Raw genomic sequence first — 25669 nt, forward strand, 5'->3', positions numbered from 1 at the left:
GAGTTTATCTGTTTGGACGCACGTGGATGCCTTACCAAGACGGTGTGTGGAAAATGTGCTGCTGCTGGCCAGGGGTTTTTCCAAAACGGTATTGACGATAATTACGGGGTGGATACGGCGCGCGCAGGTATAGAAGCGCTTCGGCGGGTCCGATTCGGGTTTTCCTCGATCTATAACTATACATTCCTGTGCTGGTACTTGCCGACCCTCTCAATAGAGTTATGTGCGCCTAATGAGCACTGCCGCCCATTGTTTCCGGGTAAATATCGAGGCTTTTGTCCGGTGTACACGTGCATACCGGATTTGCCGATCCGGTGTATACTCCGAAAGTCCATGCTGGGAGGGAAGAATAGGACGAGGTGCTGCGTTGCGCAGTCCGACGGGGACACATGCTGAGCTCGGCGAGATTTTACTGGTTGCGCTCGGGGGTGTGGATTACGCGGATTGGGGAAACTCTCGAGATTTTTCTCAGACGTGTAAGTTTAAACCTTGTAAGTAGAAATTTTCGATTCGAATGAAAATTTAAAATCTGCGCGGCGCGTCCGTTAAATAAAAAATCTACGGGAATTCCGTGAAAGTAACTTTGGGTAGATAAGATCGAGGAGTGACTTGCGCAACGACGCCAAGTTTTTTTTTTTTTTTTTTTTTTTTCAAAAGCGCGTTCTACCTCGGACTTTCGAGATTATAGTCTTTGAGAGTTCGAAGGTCGTGCGCTTGCGAATGAAAAATGAAGTCGTCGATCGGATTCGTCGTAAATTTGACAAAAATGGACTAATTGAGATTTCTATTTTACTCGATTCAAGTCTCCCCGACAGTCGTCCTCACGCGCGCGCCCTAGAATACAAAGCAGGCGAGCTTTCGAAAAATCAAAATCATTAGTATTCGTTTTACAAATTACAATCGCATTCGTGACACGCATTATTTATTTCGTAGCAAACTGTCAAAAAATCACCATTGCGAGCTTGCAGGCACAAAGAGGAGAAAACCCTCTCCAAAGATTCGCTTGCGATATTACATCAAATTCCCCCTCCCAGTTTATCGAACCCCAGCAGTCGTCCTCCACCCCGTGCCTTTGTCCTACACAATGTGTTACTTACTTCCTCTCTCACCCCCTCGTCAGAGTGTGTTGAACTTGAGTGATCGGTCGCGGAGGTGGCGCTGCCGTCTCGCTGCCGGAATCACCGAGGGAAAGCTGCGGCGCGAAACATTCAGTTAGCTCCGAGATTCGAGCAGACGAGCATCACCTCCTCAGCCAAGCCGAGTATTCTTGCTCGCTTTATTCGCCGAATATATCGTTGAAAGAGACTCTGTCGCAATCGCTCGGTTCATTTTTCCGAGACATCGGTATACGAGCAGCGTATAAAATCTGTGTCCAGTGGTGTGCGAAAAGAAGCTTGTGCGCCGTGTTCGTCGATCGTATCATGTGGAGTCAGGAAAAATCGGCAGCGCAGACCAGGAAAATCGAGAGCCAGATAAGCGGCCAGGCAGACTCGGGTTTTCAGTCGCTCGCCGACAGTTGCACAGCATCCATGAGGGCCTGCAGCGAGAACGCCGAGTGCGAGCTCAGCGAGACCTTCATTCGCACTTTAAGTTTAAAGCACGCGAACATCAACAACTTGGATATGGGCAAGTCGCAGCACAAATCCGAGCCGATCGTCAACGCGAATCGGCTCGACTGTCCGTGGAACGAGATAGACAGCGACATGCTCCGGAACTCCTACGAGTTCTTCTACAAACAGGACAGCAACGGTGACACGTAAGTATTTTGACTTTCCTCTAAGAAAAAAAAGAAAAAAAAATCCAACGATCACAAACTAAAACATCTTCATCTCCACAGGCAACTGCACACCTCGATCACGATGAACCACGTAGAAGCCTCGCTCTGGCTGATAAACCTCGCGCCTCATCCGTGTCTCCTCGACATAATCAACGACGAGTCTCACACGGCCTTGCACTTGGCCGTGATGATCCGCGAGCCGCAGATCGTGCGCCGACTAGTCCTCGCCGGCGCCAATACGACTGTGCGTACCCGCGGTGGAAACACGCCCCTTCACATGGCCTGCTCTCACGGCGACCTCGACTGTGCCAGGGCACTCACGGAACCGATAACCAAATCCGAGATGAACTGGACCGCCGGCAAGCCGCAATTCTCGCCCGCGAACCTCAACATGCGCAACTATACAGGTAGGCATCTTCATTTTTTTTTATCGATTAATTTATACGCGTATTCAGGAGAAAGGAACGCTCGGCATTCGCAACGCGAGGGTAACAATAAGTCTCCTTTGTCGCTCTGCGCCGGTGTGTATAAAAGAGCCATCGCGCTCTCTCTCTCTCTCTCTGTCTCTCTCTGTCTCTCTCTCTCTCTCTCTCTCTCTCTCTCTCTCTCTCTCTCTCTCTCTCTCTCTCTCTCTCTCTCTCTCTCTCTCTCTCTCTCTCTCTCTCTCTCTGATGTAATGGTTTTCCCAGGTCTCGCGTTGAAACTGTCTCATGTGACCGCTCGCGGGCGTATATCGATTCTCGAAGGGAAAAAAGGCCGAATATTTATCCGCTTTAGCGAATTGGCTTCCTCGATACGCGGCTCGTGTGCAATAACGTCGGGTAATTGAGCGATAAAAATAACAGCGCGCGATCGCAATGAATTTTTTTCATGACGGATCGTTGAGCGTTTCCGCGTGTCTAGTGTGTATACATACACCGGTAGAGTGAATATCATCTCTCTCTCTCTCTCTCTCTCTATAGGGTCAACGCTTCTCGTATCATCGGTGCACTCGCGCGGGCAAGGCCGCGGCGGAATTTGAATTTCGATTAGCCCAGATCGAAGGCGCCGCGTTAGCGAGTTTATAACACAAACGATATAGACGGGGATTTCCTGCAGTGTTGCAACTCGAGCTCTCGTCCGATCAATTTTTTTTTTTAAATAAAAAAAACAGCGCCGGCATATCGCGCTCTCGTCGCTCGGCCGTTCAGAGAAAAAGAAAGCCGTCCACTCAATTTCTCCATAAACAATCGCACGTGTTCCGACAAAAAAAAAAAAAAAAAATTCGTCTTCACCTATACCCAAACGAGCCTACTATCGTCACGTACGCACACACAGTCTATACTCGCGGGCAGAATTTTGTGGCGCCGAGTTGGCGGACGAGCCCGAGCGCGTTGCACTCTCTCGAGTTGGAAAAACCCCGGGCGCGTCGACGAGGGTATATACAACACACAGGCACAGCAGCGGCGGCTGTTCTAGAAATGCTATCGCCTTGTGAAACCGAAACTCTCTTGTGTCTGCGCCTCTCTGCTTATGTGTGAGTGTGTGTGTGTGTGTGTGTGTGTGTGTGTGTACATAAAGGAGGAGAATATGATATATTTCTTTTTCCCTCTCTCTCGCGGCGGATCCTCTTCTATTTTTCTTTCCTCTCTCGCTGCACGCGCGTGTAAAATAATAAGCGCGGCTTTATGCAAGTCCGCTTTTTTGCCGGCGAAATTTATTTGCGATTTCCTCGCCGACGACGCTCGCCGGCTTCGAAATGCAAATCTCTCGGTCTAGCCGAAAATAGCGAGGGGGTAACGGCTGCTCTTCGAGTCGAGGTCGCGATGAGAGAGTTACGCACCAACCGCTTATATGCTTATAATGTGCATTCGAGAATCCGTCGTCTATCGAGTTATGTTATAAGAAAGCAGCGAGGTAAAACCAAGTGAAAAATTGCGCGAGCGATTGTGGCCGTCAAGCTCGCCGTCAATTAGCGAACTTCAGCTCGAAACTAACGACGAGTCGATTTTTTTTTCTGATTCCAGGCAAAACGTGCTTGCACATCGCAGCGTCTCGAGGACACGTGGAGATGGTGGATCACCTGCTCCGAGTTGGAGCCGACGTCAACGTGCAGGAAGGTCTGGGCGGAAAGACAGCGCTGCATCTGGCGATAGAGAACGGACACCGACAGGTCGTGCACTTTCTGGTTCGGGAACGACGCTCGTGCCTCGAGGCCGTCACCTACGGCGGCGAGACGCCTTATCAGATAGCGCTCGACGTCGACCGACAGCTCGCCGAGGAACTGTTGCGTTTCGGAGCTTCGCCCGTTCTCCGGTCGGACGACAGCAGCAGCGACAGTAGCAGCAGCAGTAGCATGTCCGAGGACGACTCCGACGACTGCCTCTGAGACTCGCTGGCTATTTTTAGAGCGAAAGTTTTCGGCTGCGGCGCAGCTCGACGTCGTTGTTTTAAGAGCTAGTACTTTCGAGCGCCGATAGTCATGTGCGCGGGTATATAGCAGTTGCCAAATGAGTATTTTAGTATATAGAGGACTGTACTCCACCACGTGGGCAGTCGCTTCTTGTAAATAGTATTAGATAGGTAGATTTTTTTGTAATTCAAGTGTCGTTATTATGCTCTTTTCTTTTTTTTTTTGTTAAATTATATGCGATGATTTATCGCGCGAAATGTATCGGGACGAGGAGAACGAAAATCGAGCGACGCACGGCTAGCTTTATTATCGCATAATTCGCTTACCAAAGTCGGTATTATAGTTACTACTATAATATACTATACGTATATATTTATGCTGGAGCGACGAAAAGAGAACGTGGACAAGACTGATTTTTTAAACCTTTGTATACGAGATTTTCATCGAAATTCGTAGAAAAAAAAACAAGACTAGACAGTTTATTTATACATTGTCCGCTAGAACAATCGGAATCAAATATCATGTGGGACTTCATGATCCTGTACATACAAAAGTAGAGTATCTTACGTATAAACCTACGAACAGGTTTTCAAATATACTCTCTGTAAATAGTAGTTGTAAGTTAGTATATAAGATTGCTAATTAAAAAGAAAACCTTATTTATAAAAAAAAACATCAAACTCTAATTCTCTCCTCAAAACCCTCACATCGCAAGAAAACGGACCGTCGATTTGAAATTACGATTTATTAAAAAACCAAAAACACCTATATGCGAGTAGTCAACATATAAAACATGCATCGAAGCACGGTATATGAAAATTTAACGTTCACAAAAAGCAGTCAAAAAATGCTCCCCATCAATCTCGCAGCTCCTCCTCGACGACCTCGACGTCCTCGTCAGGTGCGTCTCTCGGTCCATTCATAGTCTCGTACTGTTGATACTCGGCGATGAGATCGAGCAGATCGGCGTGTGCGTCGGTGAACTCGTTCTCCTCCATCCCCTCACCCGTGAACCAGTGCAGAAACGCTTTCCTCTTGAACATCAGAGTGAACTGCGCGGAGACTCGCTTGAAGACCTCGTGGATGACGGTGCTGTTGCCCAGGAACGTTCCGGAGATGCTGAGACCCTTGGGCGGTATGTCGCACACGGCCGTCTTGACGTTGTTCGGGATCCAGTCGACGAAATACGGGCTGTTCTTGTTCTGAATGTTGAGCATTTCGTCCTCGACCTCTTTCATCGACATCTGACCTCGGAAGATCGCCGCCACCGTGAGGTACCTTCGCCGAAAGAATGAAACTTACAGAATATCTATTTTCGGTTTACGAACGACAATTAACGCTCGTAGCATTTCCTCGTCGAGGCTTAAAATATACAAGAAAGAGGCGCTCGCTATTGCTCAACTTATGAACTGCATCGGCAATCGGTTTTAAAAGCCGATAAGCTCTGACAGATCCTGGGATTCCCCGCACTTTGTAACTAAATTTACTAGCCGTCTCGCGTACCCAAACTGGCGTCGCCGCGTGTACTATACGCGCGAGATACGCATCTCTCGCAATAAACGAGGAGAATAATTAAAGACGACCTTAAGCGCCAAACGTCAAGGGTCGAATATTAGGGTGTGCCTATCCGCGATTTTACTGCGCAGTCGAGTTACCGTTATCCCATTAGTGCGCGCCCCGATTATAAATTATCATTTATGCTGGACTGTAAATAATTCGAGTAATCGTCATTGTCTCCGACGCATCGATCGATTGATGTATTATTACCTTCCGTTTCGTGGATCGCAGGCAGCCATTACGTTCCGCGCGTCGAACATCTGCTGCGTCAACTCGGACACGCTGAGGCCGTTGTAGATCTTGCTGGCTCGGGATATCAGCGGAGCGAAGCCCGTCAGGAAGAAGTGCAGCCGCGGGAAGGGGACCATGTTCACCGCGAGCTTTCGCAAATCCGCGTTCAGTTGACCTATGACGATCGCGAGGGAGAATCGGACTCGTTAAGAGCTGTCGGATAGGAAGGTGAATGACATAATGGGCGTGTATGAGAGCGATAATAGAGATTGCGTAAACGAGCTAATGGCATAGCGACTGATGTCGGCAGTTTAAGTGGCTGGAAATTGCTCTTTCATAGTTTTCACTCGGACGTAATCTATTCCATTGTGTGGCTCAATTGTAATTCGTGCTTACGCTTCCAGTAGAATGATCGCGTAATTTTTATTTCAAACTAACCGGGAAATCTGAGACACGTGGTCACGCCGGACATGGTGAGCGAGACCAAGTGGTTGAGATCGGTATAGGTTGGGCTGGGCAGCTCGAGGGTCCTCAGGCAAATCTCGTACAGGGCCTGGTTATCGATGCAGAACGTCGAGTCCGTGAGATTGACCAGCTGCTGAATCGACAGCAGCACGTTGTACGGCCCGACCACGGTGTCCTGGACCTTGGGCGACGGCACGATCGAGTACGCGTTGATGATCCTGTCGGGATACTCGTCCCTAATTTTGGACAGCAACAAGGTGCCCATTCCCGAACCGGTACCACCTCCCAGCGAGTGGGTCAGCTGAAAGCCCTGAATGCAATCGCAGTTCTCGGCTTCGCGGCGAACGACGTCGAGGACCTGGTCGACTATCTCGGCGCCTTCGGTGTAGTGGCCCTTGGCCCAGTTGTTGCTGGCGCCGTTTTGGCCGAAGATGAAGTTGTCGGGTCGGAAGAGGTCGCCGAACGCGCTAGAACGAATCGCGTCGATGGTACCGGGCTCCAGATCGACGATCACTGTCCGCGGGATGTAGCGCTTGAACGACGTCTCGTTGAAGAAGACGCTGATCTTGTCGAGCTGCAGGTCGTTCGTGCCCTCGTAGCTGCCGTCCGGCTGGATCCCGTGCTCGCCGGAGATGACCTCCCAGAACTTGAAGGTTAGAAGGTTATTATTTATCGAGACCAAAATTTTTATACTGATAGATCGTTCAACGGATCGGTTAGGAAGACGCTTACCCTGGAGCCGATTTGGTTTCCGCATTGGCCAGCTTGTATGTTTAAAATTTCGCGCATTTTCGATTTTTTTAATTACTGTTTTTTTATAATTTTAAAAATTACAAATACTAGAGAATTTTGAAACGCCGTTCAAAAGGTTTACTAAAATTTAAAAGGTTACATGAGAGGAGAGAGGCCTAGACGGGAAAAGTGAACGACATTGAAGTCGCTCAATGAAACAATTGACAGCACTGATTTTGCATATCTTTCTCCATTCGAATCAACATTCCAAGAGGCGGGTGCATTTTAGGCTTAATTTATTTTATCTTTTTTTCTTTCTATCGTCGCTAAAAAATTGCAATATTACCTTACAGAGATAATTTCGATTCCGGCTGAACAGTAAACTACGTTACGGACTTTCGGATAACTACCTTACCGATATCGAACGATACCTTACCGCGTTGTTCAATACGGCTACCAGATGTCGTCAGGTCGCCGCGCAAAGATTTCAAACGCCGTTGGAATCCCTTATCCGTTGTTGCAGCCCCTTTATGCGTGTCCCAAGCGTGCAATCACGTCCTCCTATTTCTCCTAGTTGCAAATGTAAAAATTTCTACACCGCAATAGTAGATACAGAAAAATATTCGCAAAAGTCGTAATACACACACACACACACATCGTAAAGTCATAAGCGGAATAGCAATGCGGATTTACAACTCGCAGCGCTAAAACTATAATAGTTTTCCAATAATCCACGTAAAGTTGGAAAACACGCAAACGGTCGGTAAACATAAGCAAGCCGAGAACGAATCTTCCTTGACACGAATAAAAATACGTGTATTGCCAGGTCTCGCGCGATCGCATGACCCGCAGCGGCAGCGGCAATGCAAAAAGGAAACTAAAAGTAAAAAATAAGTTTCCTCCTCTCGCGCGCGAGCGCGTAAACCATCCCGTAATTCGAATTTACGACTGCTACGTGGGAGAGTATAACATCGGAAAGTGCGTAAAGTGTATGTATCGCCTTCGGCCGCATGATTACACGTAATGCGCGCAAGAGCGCGAGGAAGTTATATACCTACATAGGTGCACTATCTGCTCTGACATTGAAACGAGGTAACTCGGCTGGAAATCATACGTTCCCGGCTCGTTCCCATGAACTCAAGGCGCCGCCTCTCCCTTTCCCTATTCAAAGCGACTTTATATCTTGAATAATTACCTCGGAGGAAGAGCGTGTGGGAGAAAGAGAGACGACGCGAACACGGCGCTTCTTTGTTCCGTGATATCCGGCGCTCGCGGGATCTGTGCCTACGTGTGTATGTGTGTGATAAAGACCGAGCGAGAAACTTGGTTGCGCTGCTTTTTCTTCGGGAAACCAATTAATACTTCTCTCTCCGTTTCTTCGTCTACTGTACCCTAAAGCCAATTATAATTGAAATTTATCGTTTTCCGCGCGGATAGCACGTGTATTATATATCTAATAGTGCATCCTTGAATATTTTATAAGCGTACAATGTACGACATAGTGCGCGCTAGGAATATATAGATTTCGATTATAGACTATAAGTATATTAATAGTAAGCAGGCGAGGTAAATGACACGAGGCTACGTCAACTGGGAATTCATCATTTATTTCATATTGCAACGTAAAATTTGTACAAATAATAATACGCAATGATATCAATAATAATAATAAGCCATAATAATGATTACTCGAATAGTCTGTTATCCGCACGCTGACATCTCTCCATCTCAAACTGTCGTATTTACAAAGTCGCACGAATTCTCGCGAAAAGCGCAATTACAAGATTGGCGGTTGTTCAAATATTGAACAGAGGAAAGTTACGTCGGATCCGTGAGAGATATTACGAAATTTCGCTTGGCCTAATAAACGAAGGGAAGAAATTAAAAGAACGGCCGCCCGGTATAGCAAGACAATAGCGGCGCTCGTCGCGCACACCGACCGCGCTCAGCGGTTTACAAAGGTAAAAAACAATATTTATGTATATATATATACGTAACCATATACACAAGGATCGCATGCAATCGCAGACACTTATAGGTATGTATATATAAATGGTTCATCTCCCATTGTGTTTTACACGTCCTCCACGCTGGAGAACGCTGACGCCTATGTATAATATTTAAAATGAAGAATTGCGTTTTTTATCGACAGCCCGACAAATTTTGGGCCCCTTTTTTTAGTTTGCTCGCGCCTTCTCTTGTTTTGCTTAGTTTCCTCGTATATCTCTCTGTCTTTCTTAATCGTTTTTGTTTTACATTATGTTACGTTTATCCTTATAACCTTAATCAATAATGTTGCAGTTAAATATTCGCACGACGTTACCTTCGTTCGTCTTTCGTCATTTTTTTCCTATATACATATCTCAGCAATATTTTTTTTACAAGGTAAGTCGAATGTATGGATGATGCGATGAATCGATGTGTGTGTGTGTGTGTGTGTGTGTGTGTGTGTGTGTGGACTTGGGCTTCTTTCGTTTCCCTTCTCTCCTTCGCGCGCATGAATAATCCGACCTCGTCGATGCTCGACCGGTGGTGCGCCTTCTAAAATCGCCCATTTCCTATTCCTCTCTCTCTCTCTCTCTCTCTCTCTCTCTCTCTCTCTCTCTCTCTCTCTCTCTCTCTCTCTCTCAACACTTTTAGGATTTCTTCTCTTTCTCTCGTGTTATTCTTTTTTTGTTATTGTATCATGAAAAAATATGACGTTAGTATACAAGTTATACTTTCCTCTATACGTTTCTCACTCACTCGCACGCACACATTCTCTTCGCCTCTCTATTTTAAATTCTCGACAAGTTCCTTGTTTCTGGCAGTATAATTGTTTGCATTCTCTCTCTCTCTCTCTCTCTCTCTCTCCCACCCATACGAGAACTCTCTTGCAAAACTATAATTGGTCGCAACGCGTTCCTCAAGATTCCCAGCTCTTTCCAGAAAACCCAAGAAGTTTGCACGAAAAGTCATAGAAGTACACAATTATTACATTTTTTCCCTCTATCTCGTTAAATTCAAGCTAATTGAAAATACGTAAAAAGCGACTCACGACACTTACTATATACGAAAAAACGCTGTTTAGTCCTATACCGAAGTACATAATACGAGCAGCCGAGCTTTCGTGCAAACTTCGGGGATTCGTGTCGGACGGTGGAAACCGCAGGAGGCCACGCGATATATTCAAGCTGCAGACGCTCGAGCATCGACGAAATGCCGTGGAACGTTCACATATATATATATTTATAATATTTATATTTAATATGTATAATAATAATAGGCGAGTGATATAAATCGCTTCTCTCTTGTATTTTTTTTTATAGCTACTCTACTGTATCTCTTTGTGTATCTTAGTAATCTCTTTGAAAGATGCATGTGCGTGAGTCCTGATCGAGGCGAGGATAATAATTAACAACAGTGCTATTGGCGAAGCGTCGCTTTTTCTCGTCTCTTACATTCCTTTGCCTACATCTCATGCAAGAGCTTGAAAATCGAAGGATTCGCATTTGGCGAAGCGCGTGTTTCCATTCATATAAGTGTTTTTCTTTTTTTAATTTTTTGCGCTATACGAGCGAAAATGAGATCACATTGAATCGTAGAAAAATAATAACTTCAACAACGTTGGCGATGTACAACATCAGGTATCTCGTGGATTTTTCACCGCGCTTGCGCTTCTCCTCTTCGGCCCGTGACTCTGATAGCATCGAAAATAACTAATGCGAGATCGGCGGAGTTTCTAGGGATTCAATATTGTATATTTCCCGTAAGTTATTCATTTTTTTTTAGATTTTTATTTTATATTCTCTTTTTCAGACGCTTACGAACGACAGCTTTAAGATCGCAGATGTGCAAGTTAGCCTAATATCTCTCGTATATCGTGGATATAGCATTAAAATTGCGTGCGAGCGTTGTAGGAGATATTATAGAAAAGAGTTCGCGAACGCGCGTCTACGTGAACTGGATAAAATTTACTTTTATTTTTGATTTCAAAATGGCTTTCAGAAATATACTCTGCGTATATATAATGCATACCGTACTGGTTCATACGGATATTCTCTCGAGTTGAGTGACGTGCGCGAGCTTTGCTTCAAAGCTCGTCAAAGTTTTTGCCGTCGAAATAAAGAGTTATCCATGTAAACCATCGGTTATGCAAGTCTCGATGAAAAAATTTCAACGGTGTTCGTTTAGGTCAGAGAAATAAAATGTTTGAGTACTTTATACTTTATAGTAACCCTAGACTTTATTAATCAATGATGTATTTTTTTTATATAACAACGCTTAATTGACTGATGTCTTACACTTATCGGATATCTAGATAACAATTTTTCTTAATCAATTGTCGTCTCGATATATACACATAACAACAAAATGACCGATGCTGTAAAATCATCGAGCGAAGAGTCGCAGCGCGATGCCATCGAGCGAACAATATCATCAAACTCCACGCACACACGGCGCACATACAATGATGGGATAAAAAAATTATAATAATAATAATGATGATAAAAAATAATACAACGAACGCAAGATAATAGAGTAATAATAATAATAATAATAAAAGAAAGTCATAGAACCAGCGACGTCGCGAGAAGGTTTCCCTCTCGGGCTGAAACGGCTACGTGTGGAGCGGCTTTCGGGCGCTCAGTGTGTAACGAATGAAAGCAACGGATAATACAACGCTTCGATGAAGAACATAACGTCCGATACAATCGTCGTGCGCGCGCGCTCTCCATACCCTACATGCGAAGAAGTTAACGTAAAAAAAAAAGAATTGGGAGAGTCACTTACAAGCTAATATTTACAACGCGACCGAGTAATACATCTCTCGCAAAGTTACGCAGGTGGGCTAAAACACGTCGTGTCGTTCTTCTCGCGCGTATAATCGTGGAAAATGTTCGCCGCCGATTTCAGCACGAGCTTCTGTCCAATCTCTCACATCCTAGCACATCGCTTGTTCATGCTTTTGCTTGTCCTTGTGTGTTTTTCTTTTGTTTAGTACAATAATATATATATAATATATATAGATTTTCTTTCTATATGCATATAATATAAAGGCTATCTTATTCACGATATCAATCACGTCACATCGATAAATATAAATCTTGGATCACAATCACTCATCTTACGTTATAATATTTGCTCTCTCATCGCTATATGTCTCGCACGCAAAGCTTGTCTTGCACATTTTCTCTCACTCGCATTTTGCTTCTGCTCGTCGCGGCGTTTCTCTCGAGCAGAGTTCGTTCAAGATATAAAAGTATAAAATATACCCAAGCGCCGATCAAGGATGCGCCGCCGTTCGTCTTCCCGTTAAGTAATACACACGCGAGAGAGAAAATAAACGACGAGACGAATCGACTCTATCGAGTCCATTCATCGGAGTTTATACCGAGAGAAAGAGAGATATGCCCTTTTATGTGCCCGTGCGCGAGAGCCGAGCACGAGTTTTCCGCGTCGGAAGCCGTTCTCTCCCTTCGCGTGTGAATCATTTTTCGAAATACGGCGTAGGAACGTTGACGTTTGTGTGATCGAGAAGAGGACTCCGGCGAATCGATGTGCAGACGCGGAGAACGAACGTGGGGGCGGACTTCTTTCAGAAGAGCAAATTAGGCCATCTTTAGTAATTTGCGTTTACGTTAAAGTTAAAAAAATATATAAAAATACACGTGATAAACGCGATAAAAAAATCTTTTTGATTACAACTAAGAGCTGCACCAGCGCAATAAATAGAGTAAAACAAAATTAATTAAATAAAAAATTCCATATCACGTTCGTTCCGGGGTGTCTGTATGTGTTTTCGTATCGATTCAGCGTAGCCCCCGAGAGCGAGTCTGAGCAAAGCAAAAGGAAAAAGAGTGCACTGGCGAGTATGAAAAAAATTCCGCGCCGAAGCGAGGCAAGGGCAAATAACGTCGTCTCGATTCAGGGCGGAAATTGACGGCATTCCGAAAACCGAGCACGAGGACGCATCGTCTTGACCGGGGCTTCGATAAATCGTAGAGTATCTCGATTTTCTCTAGCGAACGATGATATTCATCAATGATGAGGATAGAAATTAAAAAATAAACTGGAGAAAGACGTGTGTGTCTTATAAGTTATTACGCTTTAATTAAGTATCGACTCTGCCGCGGGGCAGTCTTCGTTCTTTTCGTCGTCCGGCGCATCTCTCGTTTATATACTGTATTTGTTTGTTCGTTTTTCCTAGAAAAAGTCGATATCACGTACACACATATACATCAACATATACACACACACATATAAATCTATATGTACCTCACTATATAATAACTATATAATCAAGTACCCGCGCGAGCTGTATCATTACTCTTCTCTCTTATACTTTTTTTTTGTTTGTTCAAAAGAACTCTGAAACTTTGAGATTCAAAGTCAATGGCCTCTTTTTTTCGTAAGTTTTTCGTTCAACTTCGTCCGCTCGTACACGGTAAATAATAAAAAAAAATCGTGTCTCTCGGTCTATCCGTGTCTCCTGCGTAAGTTTTCGTGTGAGTAGTCGTCTTCTATAATTACAATATAATACACTGCGTTCTCTCGTCGTTCTATGTATAAACAAGAAACCGAGCGAGAGAGCTCGTCGCGTGCGCGCGAACCTTATACGAGCGATGAAAACGAGAAAGTATCGAAGTACATGTACAGCGTTACGTGTATATAGGTTCAGGGTTTTCGCCGAGGCGGGAGATGCGAGCGAGGGCAGCGGCGGCGGGTAAACTCATCGCGTCAGGTCACCGTATATACTAATCTCCTTCGCCTCAGTCCATATGTGTAACGCGACGCCGTCGTCAGTGTAAAAAAAGATCATTCTCTTAGAAAAATCGCGATGAATGTCCGCCCCGCGCCCTGAAAATTCCAAGCTCTTCGCAGAGTTGCATGCAGAGGATCTTCGTCTTCTATAAAATTAAAATATCGTGGTATCTCCGCCAGGAGCTTGGCCTTTTCGAGCCGTCCGACACGATCCCGGGCACCTTTGCTTATTTTGAAATAGGCACTTTTTGATTATGTTATACCGCAGTAAGCGCAATGCGCTTTAAAAAATAATCAACAACGATCAGTCGAAATAAGATAAACGATAAAAACAGTGACGGCAATATTGCTTTCCGGGCCGATCACAGTCAGTCGAACTACTAGTATTCTAGATTTAGATTAAAAACGCAAAAACTCTACAACAAAAGCCGTATACTTCAAAGTAGCCAAAGGCGCACGGTGTGCCGCGTTCGTCTCTACCTCCCTCGCGGCCGCTCATACCCAGTATTGCTTGAACACGGAGTTCGCTCAGTCACCGGGCCAAAGCCGACCTCACAACTGCTCGGACAGTATGATGACGTGCACGGCTTGTATGTTGTCGTTGTGGCCCGACTTGCTGTTGGCCGAGCCAGTCGTCGTGGTCGCGCCCTTGTAGGACACGCGACCCTCCTCGAGGCTCTCGATGGCCGTGTGTTCGCAGCCCTCGGCCTCGGCGCGCTCGCCCTCGGGTCCGGAGCCGGAAGTCGTCGTCGCCGCGGTCTCGATCACGTCCGGAATGTTAGACAGAGTCATCGTTGCGTGCTTGTCGCGTTGTCGCGGACTCAGCCTCCCGAGGCAATCGACGACGCTGCTCTTCCGGCTGGGCTGGGACTCCTTGATCTCGTCGAGGTTCGTCGAGGCGGGCAGGATCGTGTTGCAGCTGTCGTCCATCGGGGCGAACTTGACCCGGGGCTGACTCCGCGTCGCGGGGTTGTTGTTGCTCGGCTCGGCCTCGTTCTCCCGCAGGCTCATCGATGTCGAGGTGGAGTCCTGCGAGGACTCGGTCGTGGCGAAGGAGCGTCGCCTGAGCAGCGCCGACTCGACTATGTCGGTCTCGGCGCCGAGCAGGTGCTGCTGTCGCTCGACCATCGACCTGGCAGTGGCCGCCGCGGCGAGCAGCTCCTCGGAGGCGAGTCGCGGGTGACTGCACTGGTCGGGCACCTCGGGCACGGCCTCGAGCAGACCCGATCGGTCTCTTCGCCTGGATAGGGTGCCGACGTGGCTCTCGGCCCCGGTGAGGAGTCTGCGCCCGGTGCTGGGGGGTTCGAGGTCCGAGATCTCTAGGAGACCGGACTTGTCTACCCGCCTGACGGACGTGGTGGTTGGCGCACCGTCGAGCGTGTCCTGCACGGGTCCGGCGAGCCGATTGCCGCGGGGCAGGGTGGCGTAGTAGAAGGCGTTGCTGGAGCTGACGAGAGGCGGCTGGGCAGTGACGGGCGAGCGAAGGTAGCCGCCGCCGCCGGGCGCCGGGCTCGTGCTGGAGGGTCGGTAAAGGGGATCGCTCTCGATGACGATCTCCATGTGGTGGCCGCCGCTAGTGCTGGCCGGCTGCTGCTGCACGTGCTGGAGAAGGTGTGAGTGGGGGGCCTGCTGCTAGAGCCAGGTGGTCCGCGATTTTCCGGCTCGCGAGCCGGTAGGCTGATCTCAGACTATTATTTCACGAATGATGCGACGACCCCGGCTGTTGGGGGTCGAGTAGCCCGACTCCAGCGACTCGTCGTACGACAGGCTCACCTGCTGCGGTGGCTTGCTGTCCTCGTCGTAGTTCTCCTGGTAGGGAAGACCTGACACGTCGTATGGTGAATCTGCAAGGCAAAGGAGAAAAATTCCGTCTGAGTATAAAGCTGTACATTGTACGCAATAGGCAGGAATCGATTTAACGAGAATCGGATAATTGAACCGCAGCGCGCGGTGTGTGATTTTACGGCGTGTTTGCGCGGACAGCGCGTGGAGTGTACCTTACGTAACGAGAATCGCAAACAGTAATGATTGTGTGGCGGTGTATACGCGCCCGTGGACAAATTGCGTGTGCGCCTGTCGGCTCTCCGAGACGCAGCGAGCATGCATCGGATGAATTACGCGAGCTCGTGTAACGGACGGAGGTATGCGCCGGCTTTTGCAAGTTGCATATGCGTTTGGTTAATTTGTCAAGAGACGAGCGGAGCAGAATCCTTTGTGTTTTCATTTGTTCGGAAACAAATTAGCAGTATTTGTTTCGTGTCCGCTCGCGCTCGAGCGCGCGAGCTCGTCCTCCGGTAATGGCCGAATTTTAAAGCGATTTTACCGCCCAAATTCGACGTGGCGCGCAGCTGGCCCGAGCTTTCAATCGATTTGATGGAAGTAATCGCAGTCGTGCAAATGCCTTTTAATTCAAATATCATCCGGCTGTTGTTGCCATTAGTCACGGTAATTAGGTTAAAGACGTAATTTGGAAAAACGCGAGCGTCGAAGGTCAGCGATTACACGAGAGGAAAATCGCAGCGGATTTTCCCTCGCCGGCTGTTATTACCGTCCGACAGAAAAAGAACCGTCGGAGAAAGAGAAAGAATAGAATGAGAGTAAAAAAAGAGAACGTCGAGTTCCGCACTAACCGACATGCTTCTGGGACTTGACAACCGTGGCGAATGGCTCGCAAAATTGCTGCCGACTCAGATTGTGGCTCTCCCTGTAATCTTCGCGCTGCGGCAGGTAATGCGGGTGGGCCGGGTAATCGGACTCGGTGGTGGCGTAGCCTCCCATGTCGTAGGGGGTGCCGACCACGCCGACTTGACCGGCGTTGACGCCAACGCCGTTAGCCGCCGCCGCAGATTTCATCTGCCAGATCGAGTCCTGCGAGTTGACCGAGCCGCCGTTGTTCGAGTTGGAGTAGCTGTTCTCCATGTAGCCCATGTTAACACCTGTTGAAATCGAGGTAATCAATTAGAGACTGAATTTTTTCTCGTGCGCATGCAAATCGTCGTACGTTTCTGGAACCGCTCAATCTTCCCGGTATTTATTCTTGAGTTATGGGATTTACGTGTCGATTGATATATTTATGCATTCTCCTCCGTTCGGAATGCACAAGACGCGCCGCGTCCAACTTATTTCCAAGTTCTTGAAGCGCGAGGTAGGATCGCAAAGTTTTTATTATTTATTATACGCGGGAGCTCCGATCGATAGGGAATTGCGGAGTTTCGATGGCTTTCGAATTGATGGGAAATAACCTTTAAGACCGCGCGGCAGTTCCAGAAAGTATAAGCCGACACACGTATACGTCAAGCTCAACAATGGACGGAGCATCAAACGAGCCGTCGCGTCAATCGCACTTGCTTCCACACATCAAAGAGCAGAGCTATACCAACACCGGATTAATTGGAATGACACAATCGCAGCAGGGCACACACAATGAAAAATTCCAAGACACAGTTAGTATAGAGACCCAAAAGACCAATTACCATTATTCTCACCATTGATGTTATGATTCGGCTGGTGGTATCCGTAGCCGGTCTGGGCGTAAGCCGGCGTCTTGCTGTCCTCGAGAGCGAGCGCGTGATCCAGGCTGTGTTCCAGGGCTTTGTTCTCGGCGTAGTAAGGCGGCGGCGCTTGCGTCTGCTGACCGTTTCCGGTTACCAGGCTCGGCCTTACTCTACAATTACAAAAGACGCCACAGCGTTATATCCTCGTTCGATCGTAATTTGATTTATCGACTCTGCATAATTAAAAGCGCGCTATCTATGATTAACGAAGGGTCGGCTGTGTGCAAGGACTCGCGCATTGAACTTTCGATCGACGGGAAGTGCGTAATGCGCGGCTAATGAAGGACGACATCAACGACGATGATGATGAGTCCGATGTGACTAACAACGTAGCGCGCGTTACATCATAACGATGATTCGCGCGATTTGATCATCGATTAGAATAGTCGTTTTCTCGGAAAAAGAGCGTTGATGACGAATTTATCCGCGCTGTTTTCCCTCGTGCCGGAGGAAAAAGGAAAGAAAAACAAGTTCGCGCAAAAATACCTTCTGTTATCGCAGCGAAATCTCACGCGCGTGGAAGAGGATCCTCGGCTCTCTCTTTCCCGAGCGCGAGCGAAATTCCCCGATAAGAAATAAGACACGCGGGCGTCGTAGGTAGGAAAAAAAAGCACCGGCCCCCGAGGGCAGGAGGAAAACGGCTCATAAGCGAGTTACGGATATACCCACTCGGCGGCGGCGGCGGCGGCGGCGGCGCGCAAAGAAAAACTCGGTAACGAGATACGGCGCTGATCGAGTTTTCGTCGGCTCTTAATCGAGCGTCTCTTTGTGGCGGTCGCGAGCACGCGCACCGAGGGTAACTGAGAAAAAGAGAGCAGCTAGCTAGGCTTTAATGGAGGCTCGAATTGCTGCCTCGGAGCCGGAAGACTTTTGACGAATGCGGAGAGGGATTCTTCCCGCGAGTTTGGGTAAACAGATTTGAGCTTTGTCGAGGACGCTATGGAGGAGCTTTTTCTCTTCCGAGAGGAGAACGACTTTCTAGACGCCGCTATAAGAGTAAAAGCAAACGTTATTAATTTCGAATAAGAGCTCGCGCGGTTGAGGAAAACGGCCGAGGCGCTCTCTCGATTAAGTCGTTCGGTTTAATTAAAAGTCGCTGCGCGCTATCGTCCCCATAGCCGTTCGCATAATCGTTGCGCGCGTTTTATCCCCTTACGAGCGCGATCCATCGTCATTTCGAGCTCGACTGCAGGCTGCTGTATACAGCGGGGCAGGAATGCAAAGCGAGAAGAAAAAACAGCCGCGGGACTAGAGGAGAGAAGAAATCAATTTGAACGCTCGGCAAAAATATGAGACTAGTTTATATCAGAAATTTACCGATGGAGCCGATTATCTTTCAGGTCGCCGGAGGCTGCCACTGCTGCTGTGTTGCAGTAGCTCCTTGAAAATCGAGTTTTCTTCCTGTCCGCGCATCTCGCCGAGCAGATTACAAGGGCTGCGCGCATGTGCACACGTACGCGCGGGGATATAGAGGAGTAGATTGCCGCGAGAGAAAAGAAGAGGGAGAGAGAGATACGTGTGCGGAGGAACGTATGCTCTTGCAAATACCCGGAGTATCGGCTGAGACACGCTCCAAGGACCTTTTACCAGTCTTTGCCTTCCCTTTTCTCGGCGGCTCCGCCGGCGCATCTCTTTATGCCGTGCTCCTCTTTATGCAGCGGTTTTTGTCTATTTTCTTTGCGCTTACCCTCTCTTTTTTCCCGCGATGCGCTCACGTCCTCTGTACTCTTTCTCTCGCGGCTATTCGCTGTTTACGTTCGCGGCCGACGTCGCTGCGCAGGAATTCATCGCGAGAACAACGTTAACGTTTAAATAAAACGCGGAGAAAAGTAGCTTCGAACAACGAGCTCTTGAAACCCGTTCTCCCGATACTAGCTGCTCTTCTCTCTTATATACCCACACACAGACACGTCTTTTAAAACTCGGAACAGCCTTCCTCTCCCAGGCTTACAAGCGTCTCTCCTTCCTCACAGCCGCCGTCTGTCCTCCCATCCTTATCTCGCGAACATATCCCTTCATCCTATTTTTTCTTCCTCGCCGGCCCGCTCTTCGGCTCCTCGTCCCGTGTGTTCTCGATGACACTTCCATTTCACGCTTTACGAGCCCAGTGCGCAGGCCGGGATTACGAGGGCGGCATGGAGAGCACGGGTACTTAGGAGTGGCCGATGCGCGCGCGCGCGCGGCGCGATCTGACTTTGAAATTTTTTTCATACCCTTCCGGCACCTGAGATACGCTAATTTCGCTCCATGCGGATATAGTCTCGGAGCGACGGAGTTTATAAGCCACTCGGATCAGAACTTTTCCGCTTGAGCTTTATTAAGAACGTTAATCAATGAGTCGTTAATCGCGACTGCGGGAACCTTTGACCCTCAAAGAAAATCTTTTCCTGAAACGCGCGTATGTGGACGCGGCTTAAGGAAGGGAAAAAATAGAGGAGAGAGAGAGGCCTGCAACATTAAACGTGCGCAGGCATAAAAAAGACAGAGGAGGTGTAAAAAAATGACCCACTTTCCTAATGACGTATGCATAATGAACACAGGGGCTCGAACGGAATTTTCAACGAGTTTTCAACAAAGCAAGATGTGTACGAGTTGAATCCAGCCGTTACGCTCGGCTCGGAGAAAGTTTTGCACTCTCGACGGTAGAAGTCTAATCCCTGTACTTACGCATTCGAATCCATCTCGTAGTCTTTGGCTTTGGCAGCATGTTTCCTGCGGCACCGGCAGAACAGAAGCAGCAACGCAGCGAACAATAGGAATACGGCTCCGCTTACCACGAGAGCAATTAAAGTTGGAGTTGCCAGTGCACCGGCGTGCGCGATGTAAGAGGGTCCGACTGCAAAATTAATGGTTAAACATTACGCTTAATAATTTTACAGGCCATTGTTTTTGAAGCCCCTTCGTGGACCAGCCCTCGACACTCGGTAGCTGCTGCAGCGGCGACAGAGAGAAAACTGTGTACTCTTGCAGTAGAGTATAATAAATTCCTCGGCTGAACTTTCTTCGTTCGTGACCGTTTGTTGACGCTATCTCGCCGCGGTCGTTTGAAAAAACTTTACTCGCGAGTATTTCCCACTAATAAGCCCACATGCGAGGTTATCAAAGACAAGAAAGGGAAGCATCGGATTCAATACTCTCCTCTCGTCGTCGTCGTCATCGGTGTATTGACACATCCGCGTTACACGAGCTGCGCCGACCTTATTTAAAATCGATATTTTTTCCAAGGAGCTGCCAGGCATTACTCATTTACTTTGGACTTAATGAAATGGAAACGCGTTTCTGCAACGCGCTTATAATTAAAAGTAGGACGCCCGTGATAATGTGTAGCTTTTAGCTGTAATTGACGTATTGCATCTCCGCGCTCGCGCGCGCCCGCCGTTAATGTAATAACCGAGCGTTTTTCTCTTCCGAGAATTACACGGCGAGCTCTTTTCCGCTCTTCTTGCCAACCTTTTAGCCGATCTATAAACTCCCGTGCATGAAGCCTCGCTAACGTAAAAATCACTCGATATTCCATCAAGACTAAGAGTACAAGTTTTCCCTTTCAGAGTACTCTGCAGCGCGTTAATCTCTCTCTCTCTCTCGCTGCTGCTGCTGCTGCCTGACGATAATCCCTCCCTTTTGCCCCAATCTGGAGGAATTAGAAGATGCAGTGTGTATACTCACTCTCGGCTTCGACGTAATCGCCGCAACGTTGGCGATCGGCCTTCAGGCAGAACCTCACCCTGATCCTGGGCTCGGAGCTCGAGGCTGCGGGGTCATCGAGAATGCCCTCACGTTGCGTGGCGGAACTTCCGAGCACCTCCAGGGGCCAGTCGTCGACGATGCGCCACGTGTTGTCCGAGCCGGAGTCGGACTTCTCGATGGAGGCGACGAGAGCCAAGCAGGTCGGGCCTACGTTGATCGCCAGGGTACCGCTTTCTGGGTCGTAGCTCACGCGCTGTGGAGCCGGAATCTTGGCTACGGCCGTTGTGGCGGTGGTCTCTTCGGAAAAGTCCGAGTGGTTGGCCGTGTTGACGACTTTCACCTGATTAAACGGCGAGAGAAAGGCCAATTATTAGCGCGAATTCAGGGCGCGTCAATAACCGTCGAGAGCTGTCGATGCGAGACTCACCTTGAAAGCGTAAGTCTGGTGTTGCTCCAGATCGGGGACGTTGCAGGGATTGGATTTCCTACACAACGGGTATTCTTGCCACTGACCGGCGGGTCCGCGAGGTGGCGCGCAGTCGGCGGCTATGACCTCGTCTCCTCCCGCGACTCTCCTGTACCAGACGTAGGCCTTGTCGATGGTCAGACCGCCGTCGAAGCCCAAGTCCCAGGCGAGAGCCACGTGGGTCGGTCCGGTGTCTACGGCTCTCAAGTTCGTCGGACGCTCGGGTGCGCCCTTTGGTTGAAGCTTGATGGTCGAGACGAGCATGCCCTGAGCGTTGGCTGCTCGGCAGTTGTAGTCTCCGTAGTCCGACTCGCGGATGTTGTTGATCTTCAGGACGGACGTGTAGACGTCGTCTTCGTCGGCGAAGGTGGAGATCTCGTAGTGTCCGTCACTGGAGGAGCCCTGGAGCGGTGCGAGGTTCGTGCCGTAGCTCCACTGGAACTCGGGCTTGGGCCAGGCCTGGACCTTGCAGGTCACGTTCGCGGTCTCGCGCAGGCCGTTAGCGACCTTGTCGTACTGGTGAAGCATGATCGGAGGGTGCTCGACCTTCAGGATCATCTGCGACTCGACGACCTTGATGTTGTCGTTGCTGAATACGCAGGTGTACTTGCCCCGGTCGGTAGCGACGATCTTGTCGGTCTCGGGACGGGCGTTGCCCAGGAAATTGAGCGTCGAGTTGACGGTGACGACGCGGCCGTGGCCCTCCGATTGGATCGTGGTGACCTTGTAGAGGCTCTGGTCAGCGGTGAGCTCGCGATCGTCCTTCAGCCAGCGCACGTACGGTTTCGGCTTGCCGGATGCTACGCAGGACACTTGGAACGACGACTCGCCGACCCTAGAAATGGAATTAATGAATCGCCGTTCGACGCAGAAGAGGATCGCGAGCGATGCTGGGAAGAGAGCCGAGGCTCTTCTCGCTCTCATGAATGAGACAAACTTTTTTGCATGCCGCCGGCGCTCAATTACGCGCTCGGCCGATGCACAATTGAGGCTCACGCAGTCTAATTGCCGGCCGCGCGTAATTGAGGCGCGGGTTTATTTATAAACTTTCATTGAGAGGGAAGGGTCCGTCCCCTCGGCGGGGGGAGGTCCTTGGAAACAATTACCCGCGCTTCGGAGAGAGAGAGAGAGAGAGCAAGATCATGCGCGTCATTAAAATGCGCGTAGTCGCGCAATTATCAAGGAAAGCTAGACCCGGAGGGTCGGCGCTCTCTCTCTCTCTCTCCGTCTCACGGTTATTAAGCTCATCGCGGATAATCGTCGTAGCGGAGATCGGGGTGGAATAAAGGCGAGGAGGTGCACTCACTTCCTGGTGACGTGGGGCTGGAGCTTGCTGAGAATCTTGGGCGGCTGAGTGACGGTCAGGTTGACCGAGGCCGACTCGCCGTTGCCGATCTCGTTGAAGGCATGGCATCGGTAGATGCCCTCGCTGCTGAGGTGCACCGAGTTGATCTCGTACTTGGAGCCCATGTGCTCGGCCGCGGAGATGCCGTTGTCGCTGGCGCGGGACCACTGGAACTGCGGCTCCGGGTAGCCGGGCGGGTTGGCGACGCAGGTCAGGATGACCTTGGAGTTCTCGGCGGCGATGGGCGAGTCGGGCGAGATGCTGGCCGGACCCGGCTTGTGCCGCACGCGGATCTCGACGCTGGCCATGGCGTAGTGGTTCTTGCTCGGGCCTCCCGACGGGCTGATCGAGTTGATGGCTCGGCAGGTGTAGATGCCAGCGTTGTCGGCCGACACGCGGATCAGTCGCAGGATATGGCCTTCCACGCGGAACTCCGGTCGACCTGGAGAGAGGGGGCAAGAACGCGATTGAGAAGATGTTCTATCATATTGCGCGGAAAGGACGGAGCGAGCGATTCCGCGACTCTTACCTTCTCGGAGCCACTCGATCGTGGTGGGCGGCGGGTTGGACGAGACGTTGCAGTGCACGGTGACGGTGTCCTCAACCTCGGCGGTCCTGACCTTCTCGCCCTCGATGACGACGGTCGGCGGGTAGAGCACGTCCAGGTGCAGGAAGCTCTCGCCCTTGGTGCTGAGGCCGTTGTCGGCCTGACAGGTGTACTTGCCGGCGTCCTGCAGCGTGACCTTGGGGATGATGTGCTTGAGGCTCGTGCCGACGAAGCTGTTGTCCTTGATCCAGCGGACCGAGTTGACGACGGGTTTGGCGTTGACCATGCACTGGAGCGTGGCCGTGCTGTTGACCTCGACCTTGAGGGGGTTCTCGGTGCCGACGGACACCCGGGGGAAGTACTGCACGTCGAGGGTCATGCTGGCCGAGAGGATCTCGTTAGGACGCATGGCCCTGTTGTGGACTTCGCACTTCAGCAAGGACTTGTCGTCCTCCTTGGTCGGGATCATGACGTAAGTTTTGCCGGTGTGGAGGACGTTGGACGAGTCACCGCGGTACCAGCGGATCTCGGGCTCGGGGCTGCCGCCATTGGTGTTGCAGGTCAGCTCGAGCTTCTCGGCCTCGCGGGCGACGGCCGCGACCGGGAGGATCGTGGGCGGACTCGGCGGGCGCAGCACCGTCAGCGTGATGTTCTTGTGGTAGAGGTTGCGACCGGTACCGCTGACCTTGACGCGGCACTCGTACTTGCCGTTGTCGCGCTCGTACGAGACGTTGCGGATCTCCAGGTCGTAGCGGCCCTTCTCCGGCTGCATGTAGACCGAGTAGTAGGGCGCCAGAGCCGTGTTCTCGATTGCGGCGTTGTCGTGCGCGTTGCCCGTGTGCGTCAGCCAGAAGAAGGTGGCGTTGTCCCGCGGCGGCTCGAACCGGCATCGCAGAATGACCGTCGAGCCCTCGTGGGTGTCGACCTGCGTCTCGCCGATCTCGCGCGCTCCGCTCGCTCCTGCAACGACAAAATCAGAAATCGTTATTAGAATCATTGTACCATCGAAATTTCCACAAAAGTGTATGAAAGCAAAGTTAAAGGGGAGCGACGATCGGCCGCTGAAGTGGCCTTAACAATCCGCGCTGAACTTTCCCGGCATCACCAATCAAGCGACTTTTTCTTCCCTTATAATACGCACACACACACAGTCTCCGCTTCTAACTCCCGACTCTCGGAAAAACGGGAGTATAAGCGCGCGAGAGCAAACTGCAGTCGTTGAGAGAAAACTTTCGCCATACACGCAAAGTAGGAGTTTGCCGAAAGTGTGCTAAACTATCCGTCTATACGGCTTTTTCGAGAATCAAAGCTCGGACAGTCGCACGCACTCGGAAGCGAAAAAGCTTCCGTTCGTCTTCCCTACAACTAGAAGGGTATTCCTTAAGGGAGATCGAGGTGCAAAAAGCTCGGGCGAGCTTTTTCTTCCAAGCCGCGGGGACACTAATCACCCCCGTCTCATTTGTATTTATGGGCGATCCAGGGGCAAAAAGTCCCGACGATTAGAGAGCGGCCGATATCGACGCCGGGGATTAGAATTCATTTGGCATCGCCGCTCTATGACGAATGGAGAGAAAGAGAGAGAGAGAGAGAGAGAGAGAGGGAGAGAGAGGGGGGGCTTGTGGGTACAAGAGATTGCGAAGTTCCGGATGTGTTTGTCTTGCGAGCGAGTCGTGCTTTATGATTGTGTTTTTGAGGAGAACCATTGGAAGCTTGCCAGCCGTACTTATGGAGCGAGACAGATACACTCAGCTGTTCCAGGCGGTTTTCTTGTTCGACTGCCGGCGCGGATGCTGATTGCGCGGGAAAATCGTTTTCTCGTGGCTTTGATAGCTTGTACTATTATTCGAAAAGCCCGAAACATGCTTATAAACTACGTCTCCCAATATAACAGTACAAAGCGCGTTGTCGCGCGCACGTTCGCGTCGAGCTTTATTAGACCCGAAGAGTCGCGTCTCGAGTATCGAAAACCGTTTTCCGCGACTCGTTTCCCGCGGGCTCGTTTTTCTGGCACAAGGAACTGTTATATTCGCGCGTGCGTGCGCGAGTATTAAAACTGCACATACGCAACAGCCGCCGTGCGCGCGATTCTCGGAGAAGAGGATGGGAGAGAAAAAAGGCACGAGCGTGTACCGTTGCTCGGACCAAAGCGGTATACATACAGCGCAGAGAAGA

The 25669-nt window shown here is 49.6% G+C and overlaps 3 protein-coding genes across 6 annotated transcripts in view; 1 reads left to right on the top strand and 2 right to left on the bottom strand.

Annotated features, from left to right (window-relative positions):
• Nucleotides 1–629: 629 nt before the first annotated feature.
• Nucleotides 630–4842, top strand: LOC100119213 (NF-kappa-B inhibitor cactus). The gene is made up of 3 exons (XM_001602977.5): nucleotides 630–1756; nucleotides 1838–2184; nucleotides 3784–4842. Exons 1-3 carry the CDS (start codon nucleotides 1422–1424, stop codon nucleotides 4143–4145), a joined length of 1044 nt encoding a protein of 347 aa, XP_001603027.1. The 5' UTR covers nucleotides 630–1421; the 3' UTR covers nucleotides 4146–4842.
• A 53-nt stretch (nucleotides 4843–4895) lies between these two features.
• Nucleotides 4896–7386, bottom strand: LOC100113958 (tubulin beta chain). The gene is made up of 4 exons (XM_001606240.6): nucleotides 7155–7386; nucleotides 6396–7068; nucleotides 5937–6132; nucleotides 4896–5447 (listed from the first exon to the last, which is right to left on the bottom strand). The coding sequence occupies exons 1-4, from the start codon at nucleotides 7209–7211 to the stop codon at nucleotides 5027–5029; spliced, it is 1347 nt and encodes a 448-aa protein (XP_001606290.1). The 5' UTR covers nucleotides 7212–7386; the 3' UTR covers nucleotides 4896–5026.
• Nucleotides 7387–8740: 1354 nt separating this feature from the next.
• The window catches only part of LOC100119138 (hemicentin-1), a 219862-nt gene continuing 202933 nt past the window's right edge, over nucleotides 8741–25669 (bottom strand). For 2 of the 4 annotated variants that reach the window (XM_016985390.3, XM_032599517.1), the window contains exons 2-9: nucleotides 23480–24457; nucleotides 22912–23392; nucleotides 21567–22440; nucleotides 21119–21479; nucleotides 20120–20288; nucleotides 17384–17562; nucleotides 16529–16834; nucleotides 8741–15742 (exon numbers count right to left, since the gene is read on the bottom strand). In XM_016985390.3, coding sequence (XP_016840879.1) covers nucleotides 15582–15742; nucleotides 16529–16834; nucleotides 17384–17562; nucleotides 20120–20288; nucleotides 21119–21479; nucleotides 21567–22440; nucleotides 22912–23392; nucleotides 23480–24457 — 3509 coding nt within the window. In that variant the 3' untranslated portion in view covers nucleotides 8741–15581. Of the gene's footprint in view, nucleotides 15743–16528; nucleotides 16835–17371; nucleotides 17563–20119; nucleotides 20289–21118; nucleotides 21480–21566; nucleotides 22441–22911; nucleotides 23393–23479; nucleotides 24458–25669 lie in introns of all 4 variants that reach the window. The other 2 variants (XM_016985389.3, XM_031929882.2) reach the window with 1 other exon arrangement.

The sequence above is a fragment of the Nasonia vitripennis genome, chromosome 4, assembly GCF_009193385.2.
Source record: "Nasonia vitripennis strain AsymCx chromosome 4, Nvit_psr_1.1, whole genome shotgun sequence".
Classification (NCBI taxonomy): domain Eukaryota; kingdom Metazoa; phylum Arthropoda; class Insecta; order Hymenoptera; family Pteromalidae; genus Nasonia; species Nasonia vitripennis.

Coding starts and splice junctions, on each gene's coding strand:
- LOC100113958 (XM_001606240.6), bottom strand. CDS start 7,211: ATGCGCGAAATTTTAAACATACAAGCTGGCCAATGCGGAAACCAAATC. Junction 6,133..6,395: donor CACGTGTCTCAGATTTCCCG/GTTAGTTTGAAA, acceptor CGATCGTCATAG/GTCAACTGAACGCGGATTTG. Junction 5,448..5,936: donor TGCGATCCACGAAACGGAAG/GTAATAATACAT, acceptor CTTTCGGCGAAG/GTACCTCACGGTGGCGGCGA.
- LOC100119213 (XM_001602977.5), top strand. CDS start 1,422: ATGTGGAGTCAGGAAAAATCGGCAGCGCAGACCAGGAAAATCGAGAGC. Junction 1,757..1,837: donor CAGGACAGCAACGGTGACAC/GTAAGTATTTTG, acceptor TCATCTCCACAG/GCAACTGCACACCTCGATCA. Junction 2,185..3,783: donor CAACATGCGCAACTATACAG/GTAGGCATCTTC, acceptor TTCTGATTCCAG/GCAAAACGTGCTTGCACATC.